At 33.2% G+C, this 19,360-nt stretch overlaps 2 protein-coding genes across 6 annotated transcripts; both read right to left on the minus strand.

Annotated features, from left to right (window-relative positions):
* Positions 1-2,731: 2,731 nt before the first annotated feature.
* On the minus strand, positions 2,732-10,210 carry LOC114181934 (pentatricopeptide repeat-containing protein At1g05600). 5 transcript variants are annotated; one of them, XM_028068613.1, is made up of 2 exons: positions 9,744-10,210; positions 2,732-4,445 (listed from the first exon to the last, which is right to left on the minus strand). In XM_028068613.1, the coding sequence occupies exon 2, from the start codon at positions 4,332-4,334 to the stop codon at positions 2,826-2,828; it is 1,509 nt and encodes a 502-aa protein (XP_027924414.1). In that variant the 5' UTR covers positions 4,335-4,445; positions 9,744-10,210; the 3' UTR covers positions 2,732-2,825. The 5 variants fall into 5 exon arrangements, with proteins under 5 accessions (XP_027924414.1, XP_027924416.1, XP_027924415.1 ...); XM_028068615.1 differs by lacking the exon at positions 9,744-10,210 and adding an exon at positions 7,389-7,561; XM_028068614.1 differs by lacking the exon at positions 9,744-10,210 and adding an exon at positions 7,356-7,561.
* A 1,830-nt stretch (positions 10,211-12,040) lies between these two features.
* On the minus strand, positions 12,041-14,314 carry LOC114180230 (homeobox protein knotted-1-like 1). Its single transcript, XM_028066518.1, has 3 exons — positions 14,031-14,314; positions 13,237-13,344; positions 12,041-12,320 (listed from the first exon to the last, which is right to left on the minus strand). The coding sequence occupies exons 1-3, from the start codon at positions 14,199-14,201 to the stop codon at positions 12,147-12,149; spliced, it is 453 nt and encodes a 150-aa protein (XP_027922319.1). The 5' UTR covers positions 14,202-14,314; the 3' UTR covers positions 12,041-12,146.
* Positions 14,315-19,360: the final 5,046 nt, after the last annotated feature.

Raw genomic sequence — 19,360 nt, forward strand, 5'->3', positions numbered from 1 at the left:
TTCTTATTATTATTTGTAAGTTTAATTAAGTTATTGACAAACTTGAGTGTTTCGATCGAGTTTTAACATATTTCTTTTATTTGGTGAGTTTTTAAAAATTCAAAACTTTTTAATTGAATATTTAAAGTTAGATTTAGGTATTCGTTATACGTAATTTTATAATTTTATAAAATTTTAAATTTTAAATTATAAAATTATAATTTATAAATTCATAAAATATAAAATTATATAATTAAAAAATTATAATGCAATAAAAAATTATAAATTAAATTATAAACAATAAAATTAAATGAAAATTAAGTAAGGTATCACTCACTTAATTGTCACATAATCTAATTAACAAAAAAAAAACTTATTGAAAAAAATTTAATTGAAAATTTTTAAAATTTTTAGAAATTAATAATACACAAAAATTTAATAAAATCAATTGAAAGATTCTAACTTTATTTAGATTACAAACTTAATTAAGCATTATTATTATTAATGTAATTGAAAACAACAAAATAATGAGAACAATAGCTAAAAATTCAATATTAAATATCTATAACAATATATAAGGGGATTTTCTTTTTGTGTCCACATTTCAAAATACCAATTTTATTCTTTAAATATAATAATTTATTAAATTTTTAAAAATTGACCGTTATTTTTACAAATTTTTTATAAAATCGACTATCTCTGTTGATTTTCTTCTTCTTTATTTATCAATGGTTATTTTTTCATCTATTCTGATATATTTCATTTTATTTTTAATAAATATAGTTTTAGTTTATATATTAAATTAATAATATTATAATATTATCACCTACTAATATAATATCACGTATATTTAAAATTTGTATACACATACGCGATAACGGCTAGTATAAAAAAATAGAAATAGATCATAATTTATTAGCGTTTGAAATACAGGCAGTTGGAATAGGGTGGAGTTAATAAAAGTGGTTTGGATAATACTAAATGGTCCCAGAAATCAAGTTGCACAACTTGTGTGAGGGCTGCTACGGGATAGTAGCTCAAAACCATGCATTAAGCTATACATCAATTAATCAGCCTAATAAAGTTATATTCTTTATTAGAAATATAAACCACATTATTATCAAGTTGTAAAAATATAACTTACCTTTGTTTCTGTATTTTCATTAAAGTGTTTAATTCAGAGAGTGACAAGTACATTACTAACTTGTAGACTGTAATTTATGCAATATAAAAGTAAAATACTATACTTTTTTTTTTTTTTTATCTTAATAGAGTTGGGTCCATGTGTCCTTAAAATATCTGGCAGCTGCCACAAGTTGCATCACATCACAATGGAACCATTACTTTATGTTCCCTCAAATCCTAAATAAATACACAAATGCATTGCAACTTGACCAGTAAGAACCCATTCATGTACTGTATACAAAAGAAAAAATGGCCCATTGTTTTAGCCTTCCACAGTGAGTTTCACTCATTATAATTAATGAAATACTGATATATATAATAAACTATAATAGTAGACTTATGATAACTCAGGTTATATAATTGAAATATTAAAGATCAAAATTTCTGATTGAGGTGAAAGATAATAGTGTAATTAAGGGTTTGAGAAATGTATATACCATATTAATAATGATCAATAGTAGAGTATGATTGAGAGGGACATATAACCTACTGGCAGCCAATGTTGGAGGTAGATCTTTGAATCCATTGTGCTCACTGACTCCATGACAAAAACTGCAAAAAGACAATATAGTAGAAAAAGGAAAGTTCATGGTTCTGAGAAAAAATCTAGAAGGGCTAGAGTGTGTGAACCAGTTATAAGCAGAAAGTGACAACCTCATGACTACTAAAATTCATGAACAAACACTTTTCAAGAATTTCTAGAACTAATTCAAGAACTTAAGCAGATGAGACTTTATTACAGTTTTATATAGTTTGGTTTTGATTAGTGACATGGATTATTATTATTATGCAGGTTTAATGTTAGTTATACAATAAATGAATATGTTGGTGGAGTGCGGAATAAACTAAAAGTTTATAATGTTTTACACACATTCAACTCAAATTCTAATAGTTAAGTGTCAGATCAAAATTTTTCTATAGGAACAAACAAGATGATGATGGTTGTTGTTTGTGTAGTTTTCTATTTAACTCGCTAATGAATTCTCTAATTAAAAATAAAATTAAAAAAAGAGAGTATATACTGCATACCCTTCATTGAAAGCAAACTTGCTAAAAAAAGAGTAAATAACACAATAATTGCTCTAGCAAACAAATGATGTGTCATTGCTAGCAAGAAAACAACCCTTGATTCCAAAATTGCTCTATCAAGCAGCTGCAACAATTGTCAATTTGTCATAAAAGCTTCAGTAAATCAATAATGAACCCTAACCAGCATCACTGTCACATTTGCAAAAGCCAAAAGAATGAAGAAAGATAATTACATTTCAGTAGACAGGTTTAATCTTGTTGATAGAAAATATCTTATGTTGCAACCAAAGTTATAGCAATATCATTAAACAAAAGAAAACTAAAACTGTAAGTACACGGATAACCAAGAGGTAGTCTTATTCATCAAATCAGTGTCCTGGAGGAGAAGAACGGCAAACTATAAAGCATTTTAGAAGATCCAACCTAGGACATGCAAACATAACAGGGATTCCATAGGCAATTTTTGTATAGTTTTTCTGGGTCAAAAGTGAATGCAAGCTTGGTAACTAAACAAGTTACGAAGGGTCAAGTCAGCAACTGAATCAACACTAAATATGGTGTCTTTGAAGCTATGAAAGAAGCATTTAAATTAAAAAAGGTTGGTGGTGTACATGATTCTAGTAATCACAATTTCACAAACTACTCAGGCGACTAAATGTCTCAGAGGACACTTTAATCTTTTCTGAGTTACAAAATAAAGATGTCAATGAATTCCAGACAGAAGTTTCAGGAAGCTTTCCCTGGCTCATCATGTCCTCTAACCACATAACTGCTTCATATTGCCTACCTAAGGAGCAAAGACCTTTAATGACAGAATTGTAACTATTGGTACATGGCCAATATGACTTAATTGACATTTTCTCCAGAAGTTGGCTTGCCTCGACATACCTTCTCTCACCACAAAGCATTTCCAGCAACATGCTGTAAGTATCTCTGTCACCTGCATTACCTACCTTGTTCGACATCTTATTCAAGCTCTCGAGTACAGCCGTAGAATTTCCAACATTGTATAGGCTTTTCAAGAGAGTGTTATACACTCTAGCAGTTGGTAGACAATTAACTTTCACCATGTCTTCCTCAATTACCTTGATTGCTTCATTCACCTTAGTAACCTTGCACAATGCTGCTACTTTTGCCTCGAAGATAGAATGTGTTGGTCTAAAGCCTCTGTCTTGCATTTCCATGATGACCTTATCAGCCTCATCTATCTTACCTTCTGTGTACAGATCAATAGCCATGGCATTATAACTAGCCAAACTAGGAATTGAGCCTTTGATCAAAGCTTCATGAATCACACGTTTAGCACTTTCTATATCTTTGCCATCCAAGAACTGGCCAAGATCAGGACGGTTATAACATCGCTTCGGAGCCTTCAGTCCTTTTCTCAAAATTTTATCTAGAATTTCCATAGCTTCTTCAAGTTTTCCAGCATCACATAAAGCATCCAAAAGAGTTCTATAGACTACAATATCCTCACCATTACCTTTCTGTGAGATCCTCCAAAACATTGAATACAACAAATGGGTGGCCTCATGTAACCTTCTGTCTTGGCACAATCCCTTCATCAAAATTGCATAGCTGTCCCTATTAGGGTAGCAACTTTGATAATCCATCTCTTGGAATAACTGCAGTGCCAAATCGGAACGACTCTTTTGGCAAAGAGCATACATAAGCAAGTTCAATGCTCGAACCCGAGACCTCACTTCCCAACCACAAGAGCTCTCAACAAAGAGCCGGTGGGCCATTTCAAGCCGGTTCTCATTCACCATTATCTGCAAAATGGTGATGAAGGATTCTGTCCAATTAACACAGTTAAACTGAGGAATTGTCTTGTACACAGACACTGCTTCATCTACCTGGCCGGCATTGGCATATGTCTTAATAACAGACACAAAAACAGAATCCTTGCATTCACATGAATCCTCTCTCATCTGCTCAATCACATCCCTCATCTCAGTCAGTCTCCCTGATGTTCCAAGGATGCTGATCATGGTGGCATAAACAGGACCATTGTGGCAGTAATTGGGATACCTGGATTTGGCTTCATTGAAAATGTGAAGAGCCTTTATTGGGTTTTTCTGGGTTCTTATAATCTGAGAGAGATAGGTTGGTGATAACACTCTTGGCCATCTTATGCTCATGGAATTGGGACACAAACCCAATTGAGTCTAAAACTATTCTCTCTATCTGCCTATATGTTTCAATTTGAATGTCAATCAACTCTGCCAGGATTTCGGATATCAAAACATAACCTGAAAATTAAGAGTGCCCACACATTTAGTTAGCAAACTCTACTTACAGGTGATAAATTCAGCATCGCATAGAAAATAGTAAATTAAATTAACTTACTTTGGCCGCGTCAAAGACAAAACAACAATTAAGTTCAAAGGCAACAATAATAATAATATCAGAATACATGTACAGGGAAGGGGAGATAGAAAAAGGGCATGAAAATCAATTACCAATGTTTCATGAACAGTTATTACAAAAAGAATCCCAACCAAGAAGTGGATGAGGCATTTCAATAGACGAGACAGCCAATATTATGATGAATATGTTCTTCAAGATTGTAGAGAGTAATTTAGACCTCAAGAAAGCATTCTGACAATTGAAATAAATATTGTAGACTCTTACAAGTGATATATCAAGCTGGCTAATGCTCAAAACCAGCACTTACATGGGAGACATTTGGAAGTCTTACAAGTGGTATGAAAACAACTTGTGACTCCCATAAACTTTTCTTTTACCTTATTCCAGTAAGTTTTATGAACAAATATATGACGTAAGTCCTCATGTAGTGGTTGAATTGAAACAAACGTACGTTTCACGAGTAGAGGAAATGTTTCACGACATGTGATTCTTACTTTCATGGTCTGATCCAGGATTGTGATCATCTCTCGCACACTGACTCCTCAAATGTATTCACCTTAAACCAGAAAATTTACTAATTGGTGACTGGCACATTAGAATCTCTAGCTTTTCAATTACATCAAATATATCAGCTAAAATATGCTCCAGCCCATGGAGTCTGCCTATTTTGGATTTTAATACTCAGATCTAAGTTGGATAGAGGCAAGCGTAGCAGAAAATAGAAGCAAATGGAGTTGCATACCAAAGTGAAATCGCATACATATGTGACAGACAAAGCAAACCAGTGGATAGAGTGAGACAGGTGATTTGGAATCTACGGTGGAACGGAAAACAAATTAGGAAAGTAAAAACCCTAGAAAATGGACAAAGGATTACTTGCTGGCAGCGAAGGTTACACAATCAGAGTGGCAAGGGCAGGAACTAAAAACTACGCCGAATCAATCCATATCACAGAAGGCATTGCCGGTGTGCATCATTTCGACGGCATAGGAGGCAAGGCCGAACATCAAATTCTGCCGCCTTGGAGAAGCCGGGAGAGGAATTTAAATAAAATTTTAAATTTATGATAATTTTTTTAAACATTTATTATCAATTAATTAAAAGATAAAAGATAAAAAAATAGAAAATTTAGCTCAAAAAGCTAGTATTTTGATAAAATTGAGATCAACTAAAGATCAAAACTCGGCTCCCAAAAACCAAGTTATGACTTGAAAAAAAGTGTGCTATTTCTATAAATATAATGTGCTGTGGCAGTGAAAACTTTGACACTCACGCGCTCACTTTAGGTTTCAGCCAACATCCACCACTTCGCACTGCTTTTTCATCTTTATTGTTAACACAACGATGTCACTCTTAGGAAAAAGGTTAAGGATTTGTCCTTCTTCCATTCCCAAGTTTCCTCCATTTCATTCCAGCCCTTCTTCCTTCTCTTCCATTCACTTACACTCTCACTCTCACTCCCCTTCACATGATCATGACAATGTTCACCACGTAGTATCCAATTTGATTGCATGCTTCATATGCTTTCCTCCCATCTTCCAGTTGGGGGAGATTTAGGGATCTCTTACAAGGATGAAGCACAGCCCTACTGTTATTTCGCTTTTTAAGCAAATAGAGCTCAAGGGAATTCAGAGTAACCTTGTCATTCTCAACATCCTCATCAATTGTTTCTGCCAGTTACACCAAATGCCCTTCGCTTTCTCTATTTTTGCCACGACTCTCAAACTGGGTTATCACCCAAATGTCATAACCTTAGTAGTTCAAATGCGTCTCATTCACTGGCATTGTAAATAAATAATTCTGCATCTCATATCACATAAGCACTTAAGCTGTCACGCTGATGAACCAGGACTTTATGCCAATTCTGCCAAATTTGGTTTAGGATGTGATTTTTAGTATTTTGAGTTGCTATTGACTTTTTCCGGAATATTCTAGTTAGTTTTAAATATATCGACATCTTTCATCATTTATACATGCATAATTTACATTTCCAATTCGTTGTGGCATTTCATCAAACGCATTGTAAATTTTCAGTTTTCTCTTAGGCATTTTCACAAACACTTTTTCGTTTTCATATCTCTGCATCATTTTAGATACTTTTAAAGTTCAGAATAGGTTTAATATCACTAGTTAACACATTCCATGCATTCATATCTCATTTCCATGCATAGAAGTCATTGTAGATATCAAAACCACAGATTCCATATTCATATACAATAATACAATGCATCCTGTCCAGTTTTGATTGCAGCTGTAGATATAGTTTCATGCATCATTTCATTTACATTTTAGGATCATTTTTGTTTAGTTTAGAGTATTATATTAGTAATCCCCCATCACTGTCTTCACAAATCAGATTTTACTTACCTAAATCATTCATAACTTTTAGCTATTTCTATGAATTGATACTCGAGTTCTTCCCTATACTTCATGAGGGGGAATTTGAGGTTTTTGTTACTTCCTATGTATGAAGGTTATCGAACTCGCGGATTGACTCGTAAAACCGTACGAGTCTGCGAGTCATGACACTGTTGACGAGTTAACTCGCATATAAACTTGTTATTTTTCAAACTCGGAATAAACTCGGAGTTAACTCGCTGACTCGTACCAGACTCGCGAGTTTGAAACCGAGTCATCGAGTTCGAAAAACGGCATGAAATGACAGAAAAACATGTCGTGGGCATTCGGATTTTAAGCCCAAACTAAAACCCCAACGACCCAAATCGAAAATCCAATTGTAAGTAGAGATCGAAGCCCAAATCCCAAATCGAAAACCCTAATCGAACGCTGACCTATTTCGTGATCTCAAGTTTGAGCTTAATCACCTTCAACGCCGTAGCTCCGCTCGTCCACGTCGCAGTTCCGGTCGCCTCGCGTCGTAGTTCCGGTCGCCTCGCGTGGCAGCTCCGTCGGGTCTCTGGTTCTGCGGCGTCACTGTTCCGTTGCTTTTATTTTTTCATTTATTTATTTTTATTTTTCTGAATTTCGTTTGCTGCTGTTACGTATATATATATATATATATATATATATATATATATATATATATATATATATATATATATATATATATATATATATATATATATATATATTATGTAGTTTTGTTTATTTATTTATTTATTGTAATTCTGGTTTTCTAGAAAAATAAATTATTTTATTTTAGTTGATTGAAACTGGTTTTCAAGGTCCGAAAGTGGGATCGGGACGGCTTCAAGATCCTGATGTTAAAGTATTTTTACTTGCTAAACCTTCTATACCTAAAAGTGAAAATGTTATTGGAGTAAAAAAGAAGTTTGTGATTTGTGTTAACTAATGTGTTTGTTGTAATTTGAACTTATATAACAATTATGTGTTAAATTAAGTTATTTTATAATCATTGAACTACCTTTTACTATTTGCATTAGTAATTAAATTTTGAATTGATACGATATTATATACAATTTTTATATGAAATAGAGGTGTTGAAGACTCTAACAAGTCTATAAGTCGAGTCTTCGAAGCTTTTACGAGTATAAGTGGACTCTCAAGTCTAATAACCTTGCCATGCAGTTAAAAGAAGTTTAACAAATTTGCAGCGTTGCCGGGGGAATGGCTAGTTTTGAGTGATTGTGTGATAAAATGAATTGTGTAAGTTTGATAGTTTAGGCATTTCACTGCATTGAAATTTTTTACCACTGCATGGAAGTGTGTTTTCTGTGCTAACGGTTCTATGCAGGGTTAGACAAGGTCACTTGTACTGAAAAGCAGAGAACCAATATGTTTGAGTCAGGACAAAGAGTTTGGAAGTGAAAAGATGACTGGAGGAAAGGAAAGAACACTCAAGGAGCTGACTAATGAAGACATGTGCTGCCAGCCCTTGTGTAAACAAATTCCAATTGCTGAGGGAACTTCCAACAGTACTCAGATCAGAATTAATCCAGCATCTGCCAATGTATCATGGCCTGGCTGGAGAAAACCCACACCGCATATAATAAAGTAAACTCATAGTGTGGGGGGAGCTTTCTTTGCGACTTTAGCACTAGTTGTCTTTACTGTTTTAGTGAGCCTGCTTTTACTGGTTTGATGTATTCTTACATTTCTTTTCTGTTTTAATTAGTTAGGATTAGATATTAGGTTATGTTTTTAGTCTTGATTTCAGATTTGGTTATTCTTTTTAGTTAGGTTTATTGTTCAGAAATTGTTCTCTTACTACTGCTAGATTTTAGTTAGCTTTTCTTAAACTGATTTTGATTTTAGTTTTGACTGACATAACAGTGTTGATACTATTTTTTTTTGGCTGATTCTAACTTTACTAACTCTTTTCACATATGTTTGCAGAGTTATCTCAGTTCACTAACACCATTAACACAACTAACATTTATCTTTTGTCTCTAACGTGATTTTTGCTGGTGTTACTTGTGCAGGTTCTGCCAATCAAAGTTTTTATACCAGTTCACATGGGGTTTTAATTTTTTCTTGCTGCAGCTAATCTACAGTTGTAGGCTCTATTTTCTTGTTGATATTTTGATCTTCATTAACATTTTCACTGTTATAGTATTGTAGATGCATTTTTCTTTTCAGATACAGATTTTAATGGTATTTTGATAGCTGACCTAGTTATTTTTTACTGTTATTAGAGTTTGCAATTAGCGTATACAAGTCATAGGTTAGTTAATACTCATTAACATTCTTTACTAATTAGTGTTTACTAGCACATATAGACTTGTACTAACCAGTTTTACTAACTCTCTTCTGCTAATAATTTTTTGCTGACTTAGTCAGTTATACTAACTTGTTTTTGCTGATGATTATTCTCGAACCAGTTCTTACATCAGTTACTAACATCTTCACTACCAAGTTCCTTTTACTGACTTGCTAACCTGTTCTGACTTTGGTTTTTTTTCTTCTTCTTTTATTTCTGACTTAGTTTCTTATTTTGCAGGTTTTACTACCAGTTATCAAATCGAGAGTTAACTCGATAACTCAGTTAAATCATTAACTCGGACGAGTTTACGTTTTACATAACTTCTGATTCAACTCGAAAGCAAATTCGATTTTGATGTAAACTCGGTAGAATCGAGGTAGAATCCTTGAACTCGGTCAAACTCGTGATTTTGTAACTGAATTGGCGAGTTCGAAGAGTAAATTGTTTAAAATCCAAAACAACAGTGGTTTGGTGTGCGAGAGTGAAGAAAACTCACTGATTAGGGGATTAGGTTTCCACTCTTGTTCTTATGCTGCCCCGCAGTGGTTGTTTTCTTCTTTTGAACCGCTCGTCGTCGAGTCACAGACCGTCGCCCTTGGTGGTCGCACCCTCCGTCGTCTAAGAGTTGCAATACAAGGAAATGATAAATATTTAATTGGCTATATAATAAAGCATTTAAAGAATAATATAATATTATAATATAGTGGTGAAGAAGACGAAGTTGGGTCCATAGGATCCATTGGTGTATTGGATGTACGATCTGAATTAACTCTGCTTGCTCATAGGGTCCTGCTTCGTACACATATATCATTTTGCTCTATTATGAAAATGGTATATAAATCAACAAAAAAAGTATAAATGAATATAGGGGCAAATATGTAATTTACATTTTTAATATAATGATATTTGTCTAATGGTATAGGAATTTACCTTATAATAAGAGGGAGAATATACCGTTAGTTCTTACTGTTACATGTTTGAACTAGGAATATCCAATAATAAAAGGGAAATTCGTATGCTAATTACTGAGCATTTACTACTACATTCCATGGTCTAAATATTTTTTTTATAACATTTAATTTCACTTAAAGAAAACTAATGGTACTTAACTCTATTATTATGTACAGTTTTATTAAGATAACAATAACAATTTCGAATCACTTAACTAATAATTGAGATTGTAAAAACGCATATATATATATATATATATATATATATATATATATATATATATATATATATATATATATATATATATATATATATATAAAAATGAGAAGTTGAGTTAGATATGCAGAATACAAGAAGGAATTTTGCATAGAGTTGAACCTCTTGGAATAATTGATATACTTTTGCATGGATGATAAAAATGGAGATATTCTACAAGTAAAAAAACAACAATAAATATGAACGGTTAATATGGTCTATGGAACTCTTTTTTCTTAAAAGTGTAACAGTTTAAGTGTTATAATTCGATTATAATACAATTTACAAAACAATTGATGTCACTTGCAACCATCTCTTCGTCAACAATTATCCTACTAAAAATTTGATCCATAACAACTATAATTCTAACTCTGTATAAAAGTGAGTTATATATAATCTCAATGGAAACTCATCATAATTGGTTTGCTAAATTTTCATAAATTAATTCACTTCAAAAAGTTCCAACATGAAATATATTTTATATATATATATATATATATATATATATATATATATATATATATATATATATATATAGACGTATATAGATGAATATAAAAGTGCTGTGGAAGTAGACATCATGATTGGTGAATGGCATGTGGTGCAGCCAAAGTGTTGGATAAGACATGTAAAGGCCCTGAGACAAAGTAGCATCAGAGATCTTTTGGAAATTCAATTATCAATATTTTGTACTCATCTGCATTATAATTTATTCAAATATCTTCACACTTTTCTCTTCAACATGGCTATGGCTAGTAGTATTAATTGGAAGTACAAAAACTATATAAATATTTCTGTGAAAATTTGTTGCTGATCATACATTTTTGTCATCATTGTAATAAATTTCCTTGCAGTTTCTAATGAAAATTTTCTACTTACTGATTCATTAATCACGAACACCGGTTAGTTGGAATGTTTTAGATGATTTTTCATGTAAAAGAAAATGACTTAAAAAACAAAATCAGTTTCATATTATTAGCTAGTTCAGAAACCTATTGTTAGTGTTATATTTTCCTTCATATTTCCTTTTCTGTTGCATCCAGATAATGGGAACGATACATGCAAGTGATTCATGAGATATATCACCGTCCATAATAATTCTAATTAGCATTTCTCACATATAGTTCCTATATTAGCTAAGCATAAATCTTTCAATATGAGATATTTTTAATTAATTAAGTACAACTGTTTTTTTTCTAAGAAGTGGTTATTTTTCTAAAAAAGAAAATCCTCGTAATTTCAGCAATATGTTTTCATCGTAATTTCGAACAATGTTTAATTCCTTAACAATTTTGTTAAGATAATCATTAACACAACCCTTCGTGTATACCAATGTTTATGATCTGCATTGTTGGAATTTTTTTCATAAAAACTCTTTACTAAAGTAAATATCTCATCTGATATAGATGAACCTTAGTATCTCTAAACCAGATTCATTTTTATGGAAAATATAAAAAGAAATAAAGCAACACTAAATTTTAATTAACCTCAATAATATTTATACATAATAATAATAATAATAATAATAATAATAATAATAATAGTCATGACAGTTAATGACAGCTAATTTATATATTTATGTGAGGTAGAGTTTAATTAACCAAGGATAAGATAATAATTGAAGGCTTAATTAACAACCTAGCTATATAGCTGGAATATATATAATATTACAGACTGAAAAAGTAGAGTGTTGCTAATTTGTTGTGAAATTGCAGTGACTAGAAGATGCAGAAGGTGGTGCAGGTTCAGAAGATGGTGCAGTGATCTCTCTGAGTTGTGAATGCATGTTGTTTATGAAAGCCATGGACTTCTGCTGTGGTTCCACCATTGCTTCTTTAAGCTTCCCAAGTGACAAGCAATATGCTTCCTGAATCCATCAACATTTCAAGTGTTTCAAGAATCATAAAACTGTATATTAATTGGATCTAAAGTGTTTGAAGAATGATAAAAGTTTGGAGAAGTATATGTAGGTGCAGGTGTGGGGTCTCATAGGTCTCCTAAAAATGAGGAATTCAAAGAGATGGTGCATAAACTACTTGTGTCAAAAACTATTTTCACAAACTCATCTCATAGATTATGACACCACTTTTCTCACTAATATTTAATAACAGCATTGCATTCCACATTTATGATATGTCTGATATACTGCTACCTTCACCTACCATTTTCTCTATTTAAAGTTTTAGCATTAGACCTAAGACCTTGAAAAAGTTTAATCATTACTTTCATCTTTTCATCTATATGCTGATTTTAATCTTATTCATCCATTTTTGATCAATTCTTTATAAAATCTAAACCTGAAACACATATATAAACAAGTAAGTATATGGAGAATTCATGGAAGAAAATCTATATGACAAGTTTTGATGAGAAAAACAAGTGATGGTTATGGCGATTATATGGTGAGTAATAAGCATACTCTAATGATCCTTGCGGCCTAAAGTAAATGTGAAAAGACAGGATGTGAAGAGCAGCACAAACACAGAGACAGATAGGAAAAGTGTGACAGTCATAGAATTGGAACAAAAAACTATGCGCATTTCTGAGAGTAGTCTCTTTCAAGCAGGAAGCACATGCTTTAGCCAACCATGAAGTGTCCATCAAAATCAACATAATTCAGTTCCCACATGATGTGTTAGGTTATATATTTGACTCACTTTTTGTACGCTACTTCATCATCATATCCCACTAAACCATTCACACATACACATACATTCATTGATGTTTGTGTAAACCAAGGCACACAGGTGAGGAAGTGGGAGAGTGTTCAGTGTTAGTCTTACCATGAAGAGATCAAGCTCAGGTTGACTCAACATGTCCAACTTTTGCTTCTCTCTTGCTTTCATCTCATCTATCTTCACCTCTCTCTCCAACTTGGAAATCTCACCGACCTGAAAATATGTTCTAACACCATGCATTTTTAAAGGTTCGAGCTTAAATTAAAAGAATGAAGATCTTTGGTTTTCTGATATCTTTTGTGCATAAGCTGCACCAACAAGTTAATTAGTCTACAGTTTATCAAACCATAAAGTGGTTGATATGAAAGAGCTTGATAAGAAAGAAAAACTTCACTTTCAAGAAAGGTTAGTATTCATTTCAAATGATGTGGACATGCTCTTGGTTTCCTATGTGAACTACTTCACCCACACACACACAAAAAGACATGCATAAAACTCACACATAATGTAACCAGTTATCACCCATAAATGTTTAATAAGTCTACTGGGTTTGGATTTGGGGAGTAAACTAAGTTTTTCCTCTTCTATTGCATCTTTAAATTCAGACCTTTTAAGATACAATTTAATTATAAAATTAACCAGTTTGGCCAAACTGGAATTTAACTTCAGCCTGCATATATTGGAAGAAAAGAATTGAATCTGAAAGATAAAATCCTTGGTCTTTTACCATGATTCAAGATTCAACAGGGGGAATTACAATAAGATGAAAGACTCCTTCAAAAGGGTAAGAGAAAACAGTTCCCTCTTTAACACTGATTCACATTGAGAAAACAAAACATATTACAGTTTGATACAAAACATGGTAAAGAGAATTAATAAGAAGTTGAAAAGAAAAGAACCTTTAAACAGTCGAGGTGAGCTTCAAGCAGCAGTCCATAGAGAGGGTGGCTGGAGATTCTTCTCTTGAGAATCTCACTGTTTTGTTCTTCTGCTTCTTCCTCGTCATCATGATCTTGTTGTTGTAGTTGTTTGTAGGTGTGAATAGTAGTGTTAGGCGTCTGAGATTCCATGTCTATTTTTGAGCAGGAGAAGTGAACCTTTGATATTCCAGATATTGAAGTGCTACAGCTAGATCATGATAATAATGTGTACTACAAGTACTATTATTATTATTATATAAAGAGAGAAAAGTGTAAAAAAATGATGTGGTGGATGAAGATAATGAGGTGAGTGAGATTGAGATGCTGCCACTTTTGGAAGTAAGGGAAAGAAATGAAAGAGGGAATTGCATGCATACGTGGTTAAGAGAAATGATGAAAGCAACAGTTGAAATGGATGGAGTTTTGTGTGTTTTTATTTTTCTACTTTTTTACAAAGTCAGTGATTCATTCCCTCCCCAACCGAAACAGCCAAAACCGAAACTGTTCACTTTGGTTTCATCTTCCTATCACTTTGCTTCTCATTCCTGTTTCTGTCACTGTTTATGTGGTCCTAACTACTAAAGGACAATTGTTTACTATAATTTTGGAAAAGGGACAATTTTATGCCTTAAACCATTATATATTCCATGTGCTTCCCCTACCTTCAATTTCTCCGACTTCTTCCTTCCCCTCCTTTCAACATGCTAACATAGCATACTATTTGATGTTTCCTTTGCTAACAGACAAGACAAACAAATATGGCAAAAGCAAAGAGAAGATGAAGCATCGGGTCTCCCGGGACCGGAGTAGCCAGACCTGAAGACTTACATTGAGAACCCAAGTCAAAAGTCTTTCTTCCTGGATTTGGCCGAACTCGGCCAAATTTAGTAAAGTCAGTCCCGATCGAAATTTGGTTCAGCTGGTCCTAGACAAGTCGGTCCCGATTGTGATTTGGTCGAGTTGGCCCTGACCCAAATTTGGATGTATTGGGCTGGGACGACCTACGATGAAATTTGGTCGAATTCAAATGAGTTGGTCACGATCAAAATTTGGCCGTATTCAACTGAGTCGATCACGACCGAAATTTGACCGTATTCAATCGAATCGGCTCCAGTCAAAATTCGGTTGTGTTAGCCTCAACCAAAATTTGACCAAGATCCCTAGAAAAAGCACACATGATTTGTTATACTAGAGTTGCTAAATTTTAAAAAATTAAGTAACTGAGATTGTGGGTCAAATGTGGTCAATTCGTCATTGATCGATATGGGTGTAGATTATGGGAGACGAGTCTAACACTAGTATAAAATTGCATTTTTACCTCGCCTTATAGGTCTCGGTTGGTAAGGAACCGAAGCATATAACGGCGCGGTGGCATTTTTGCAATTCCAGGCAACTTTTATGCCTCGGTTCAAGAAAAGCCCGAAGCCAAAAGGGGTTATAGGCTTCGGTTCAAAAAAAACCGGTGCCAAAAGGTCCTTATATGCTTCGGTTGAACAGACCCGAAGCCAAAAAGGTGGCTAGAAATTTCAAAAATGCCACTAGCTGTTATGTCTTTGGCCTCGGGTGGCACTGAACCGGGACCAAAGAGGGTTATATGCCTCGGTTATTAATTGAACCGAGGCCATATAGTTTAATTAGGGCAAAAAAAAACACGAACCCTCTACTTCTTCCTCGCGCCGCTACCTCTCCTCCATCTCTCTCTGCGACAACACTGACCCCTCACCCTGTTCAAAATGAACACTCTCCTCACTCTTCCCCTTATCGCCACTCTCCAAAACATCATCCGGCACAACAACAACCTCATTGGTATTCTCCAGCGAGACCAAAACTTATGCCTCTGCGCGCACTGAGGGATTGGTAGAAGACCCACCACTTTGGTTGGCGTTAGAAGAAGAACCACCGCCGGAAGAACCCCTCTGACAACGCAACGCAAACCCTAATCCCTCTCACGGGGACTACGTCAACGATTCACGCTGCGACTCGCTGCCACCACGCCAGCCACCGAGACTGGGCCCGCGAGCACTAAGGAAACCAGCCCTCCGGCCGCCGCGACAACGACCGCTCCTGTCCGAGACTCCGACTCTCTAGAGGTTCCATTGACCAGCCGTGTTGTTTCTGGGAGAGGCTGATGAGGTTGTGTCGATTTTGGAGAAGGAGTTTCCGCTTCTTGGGTTGAAGAAGGAGAATTGTACCGAGGTGAGTTGGATTGATTCTGTTCTGTGGTGGAACGATGATGAGAGTTTGAAAAACAGTGACAAACCTAAGACCCTACTGGATCGAAATCTAAACTCTGTTGGTTTTCTGAAAAGAAAATCTGATTATGTTGAGAATGCCATTTTAAGAGACGGGTTGGAATGGATATTCAAGAGGATGATCGAGCTGGGAAAAACGGGGTTTGTTTCCAGCCCTTACGGAGGGAAAATGGGAGAGATTGCTTCTGAACATTAAGACCAAAGTGGATCCTGAAAACGTTTTCAAGAATGAACAGAGTGTCACTAACTGGGTGCAGATGTGTGTTCGTGTGACTGCAGTGGATGATGGAGATGATGAGTATGCATATCATCTATGGCCTCGGTCCTAACAGACCCGAGGCAGTAAGCTACGTATATGGCACCGGTTTCAAAACAACCGAGGCATAAAACTGGATCTATGGCTCCGGGTGATAACCGAGGCCAAAATGTGTACCTTTTGGCCTCGCCCCAATATGCCTCGGTTCCAGACCCGAGGCAAAATGTGGAAAACAACCGGGGCAGAAAGCCCTTACTGCACTAGTGTAAACAACTCAGCAAACTAAAATATTTAACCCATCGTACACTTTTTCTTATTGGTCCATTGTCCAATCTCATAGTCCTCTCCACATTGTTATCCTTAAAATAAATACATTAAAAAATATTTAAAATAGCACATTGAAGTATCTTCAACTAAATATATTTATCGTTTATTAATGATGTAATACTGTAAGTTATCATAATGATTATAATTATAATTTTAATCTATCTTAATTCAAAATTTTAGGTCCTACCCACTTATATAAATTTTATTAATCATATAACTTCTAATATGAAATTTCTAACATGAATTTCTTTTGCACAAAATTGGTGCTATTATAATGTGCATATTCTTTTTATCAATGACGATTGATAACAAAGTTTCAAACAATAAGAGTAACACTAATTAACCAACACATTATTTGTCGAAATAGAATTGAGAATAAACTCTCTGCATAACAAGTCAGAATGATGCCAATAAAATATTATTGAGAATAAAAAACTCATAAATATAATAACTTAGGTTCTTAAAAAGCAATTAAAAAAACTAACACTTTCTGATTCAAGTGATAAGGAAATCGATTCTTAAATTGAATTCAGCAAACGGTTGAAGTAAATGTGTGGAAACCAAGATTTATTCAAATTTATTAGTAATAAAGCGTGATGGGTTTTGTGAATATTAAACGTGTACGACAAAAAGAGAGAAAAGATTAGTGATTTTGTGATGAAGAATATAGTGTGCATCACCTTAATTGATAATAGCATTTGATTATGCTACCAAATCAGCTAGCAGACAAAATCGACAATTTAATTAAGGTTTGATCTTGTTGGTCTCACTTTTTGGAAAAAAAAGCATGATAATTAATTATGTCACAAAATCATTTTTGGGTAGAATCATGTCCAGACAAGCTAATCATATGATCTACGTTTCTACTTTTCATCCATTGCACCTAAACTTTAGGAACCAAATATCCCACATTTCAAGTTTCATTACTTTAAATGATGTTAATTTAATAGTAACATTATTGATTAATTTGTTCAAAATCCGCTAGCAAACAAAGTACGATGAATATATCTTATCGAGATATTATTATTATGATTATTGTTTTATTAAAATATATATTTTTAATATATTTATGGATATAATGATGACCATATTTATACACATTATTTTGATTAAGATACATATTAGTTCTTCTTCAATACGTATCTTGAAAAATTAAGAAACAATCAACAATTTTTCACTCTCTTACATAGGTTGAATATCGTTCTATGACGACATGTGAGTTAAAAGGGCTTAAACAGTTGCTTGATGATATAGGAGATACTGATTCTAAAGGGGTGTGATTGTATTGTGATAACCAATCATCATTACATATAATTCAAAATTTGGGTTTTCATGAAAGAACAAAAGATATTGAAATTTATTGTCATTTTGTTTGTAATTAAGTAATAACTAACATTATTTGACCCTAAACCTTCATATGTTCCTACCAAGGTACAACTAACAAACATTTTTATAAATGCCTTAAAAAACTCAATGAGACATGAATTTTCTTACCGTAAAACTTATCACATATCTTTTGATTTCTTTTTTTCTTTTTTTACCAAAATATAATATGATGAAATATTAAATCCTCTTTTAAGAACAAAGCTAAAACTTAATTGAACCTTGTATTATATGATTTTAGTGTTCATAGTTTGAATTATATCAATTAAATTTTTTTATATATATGATTTTGGTTCTCAGTTTCCAATTGTGTTTTTCTTATCAACAAAAATATATAGATATAAAAGCATGTTGCAACTCAAGTACAAATCAATATATTATATAAAGAAAACTCATTAAAACTAAGAATTAGAAGCAATGAAACCCCTTCAAAAAAAATTTCCCTTACAAGTTGTGATATTGTAGTGCCTTTATATGTATTTCTATCAACTAAAATCTGCTTTTAGAATTAGTCTTAAATCTGTGCCTTGAGGAAATAAATAATTTTAAGAATATATATATATATATATATATATATATATATATATATATATATATATATATATATATATATATATATATATATATATGTTAGAAGATGAAAAAACATGTAAGAAATAAACAATCTAATAATACAAATATTAGAGGATCCAAAGAGATATATTAGAATGAGACTACCTTGAAAGAGTTGATATTAAATATTCTTGAAATTTTTTATTAAAGAATTAGAATCTAACAATTTAAATTATAGTGAATTAGAAAATAAAATGTGTATTTGAAGAAGATGGTGGGTTTTTTTTTTTATATATATTTTGGGATCTATTTAAACTGTAATTTGTAAAAATGGGTCGGTAGATTTTTTTTTTTTTGCAAAATTAGGTTAAGTCGTTAGGGCAGAGGACGACATTACAGGTGAAGTCGTCCTCCACCCTACCGGTTTCTTTTTTTTTTTTTCAAAAAATGAAACCGTGTTGTAAGAGGCCGGTTTCTATTTACTGTAAAAAGTGAAGTCGTCTTCGTACATGACGACTTCACTTTTAATTTTCTTTTTA

This window comes from Vigna unguiculata, chromosome 4, assembly GCF_004118075.2.
Source record: "Vigna unguiculata cultivar IT97K-499-35 chromosome 4, ASM411807v1, whole genome shotgun sequence".
Taxonomy (NCBI): Eukaryota; Viridiplantae; Streptophyta; class Magnoliopsida; order Fabales; family Fabaceae; genus Vigna; species Vigna unguiculata.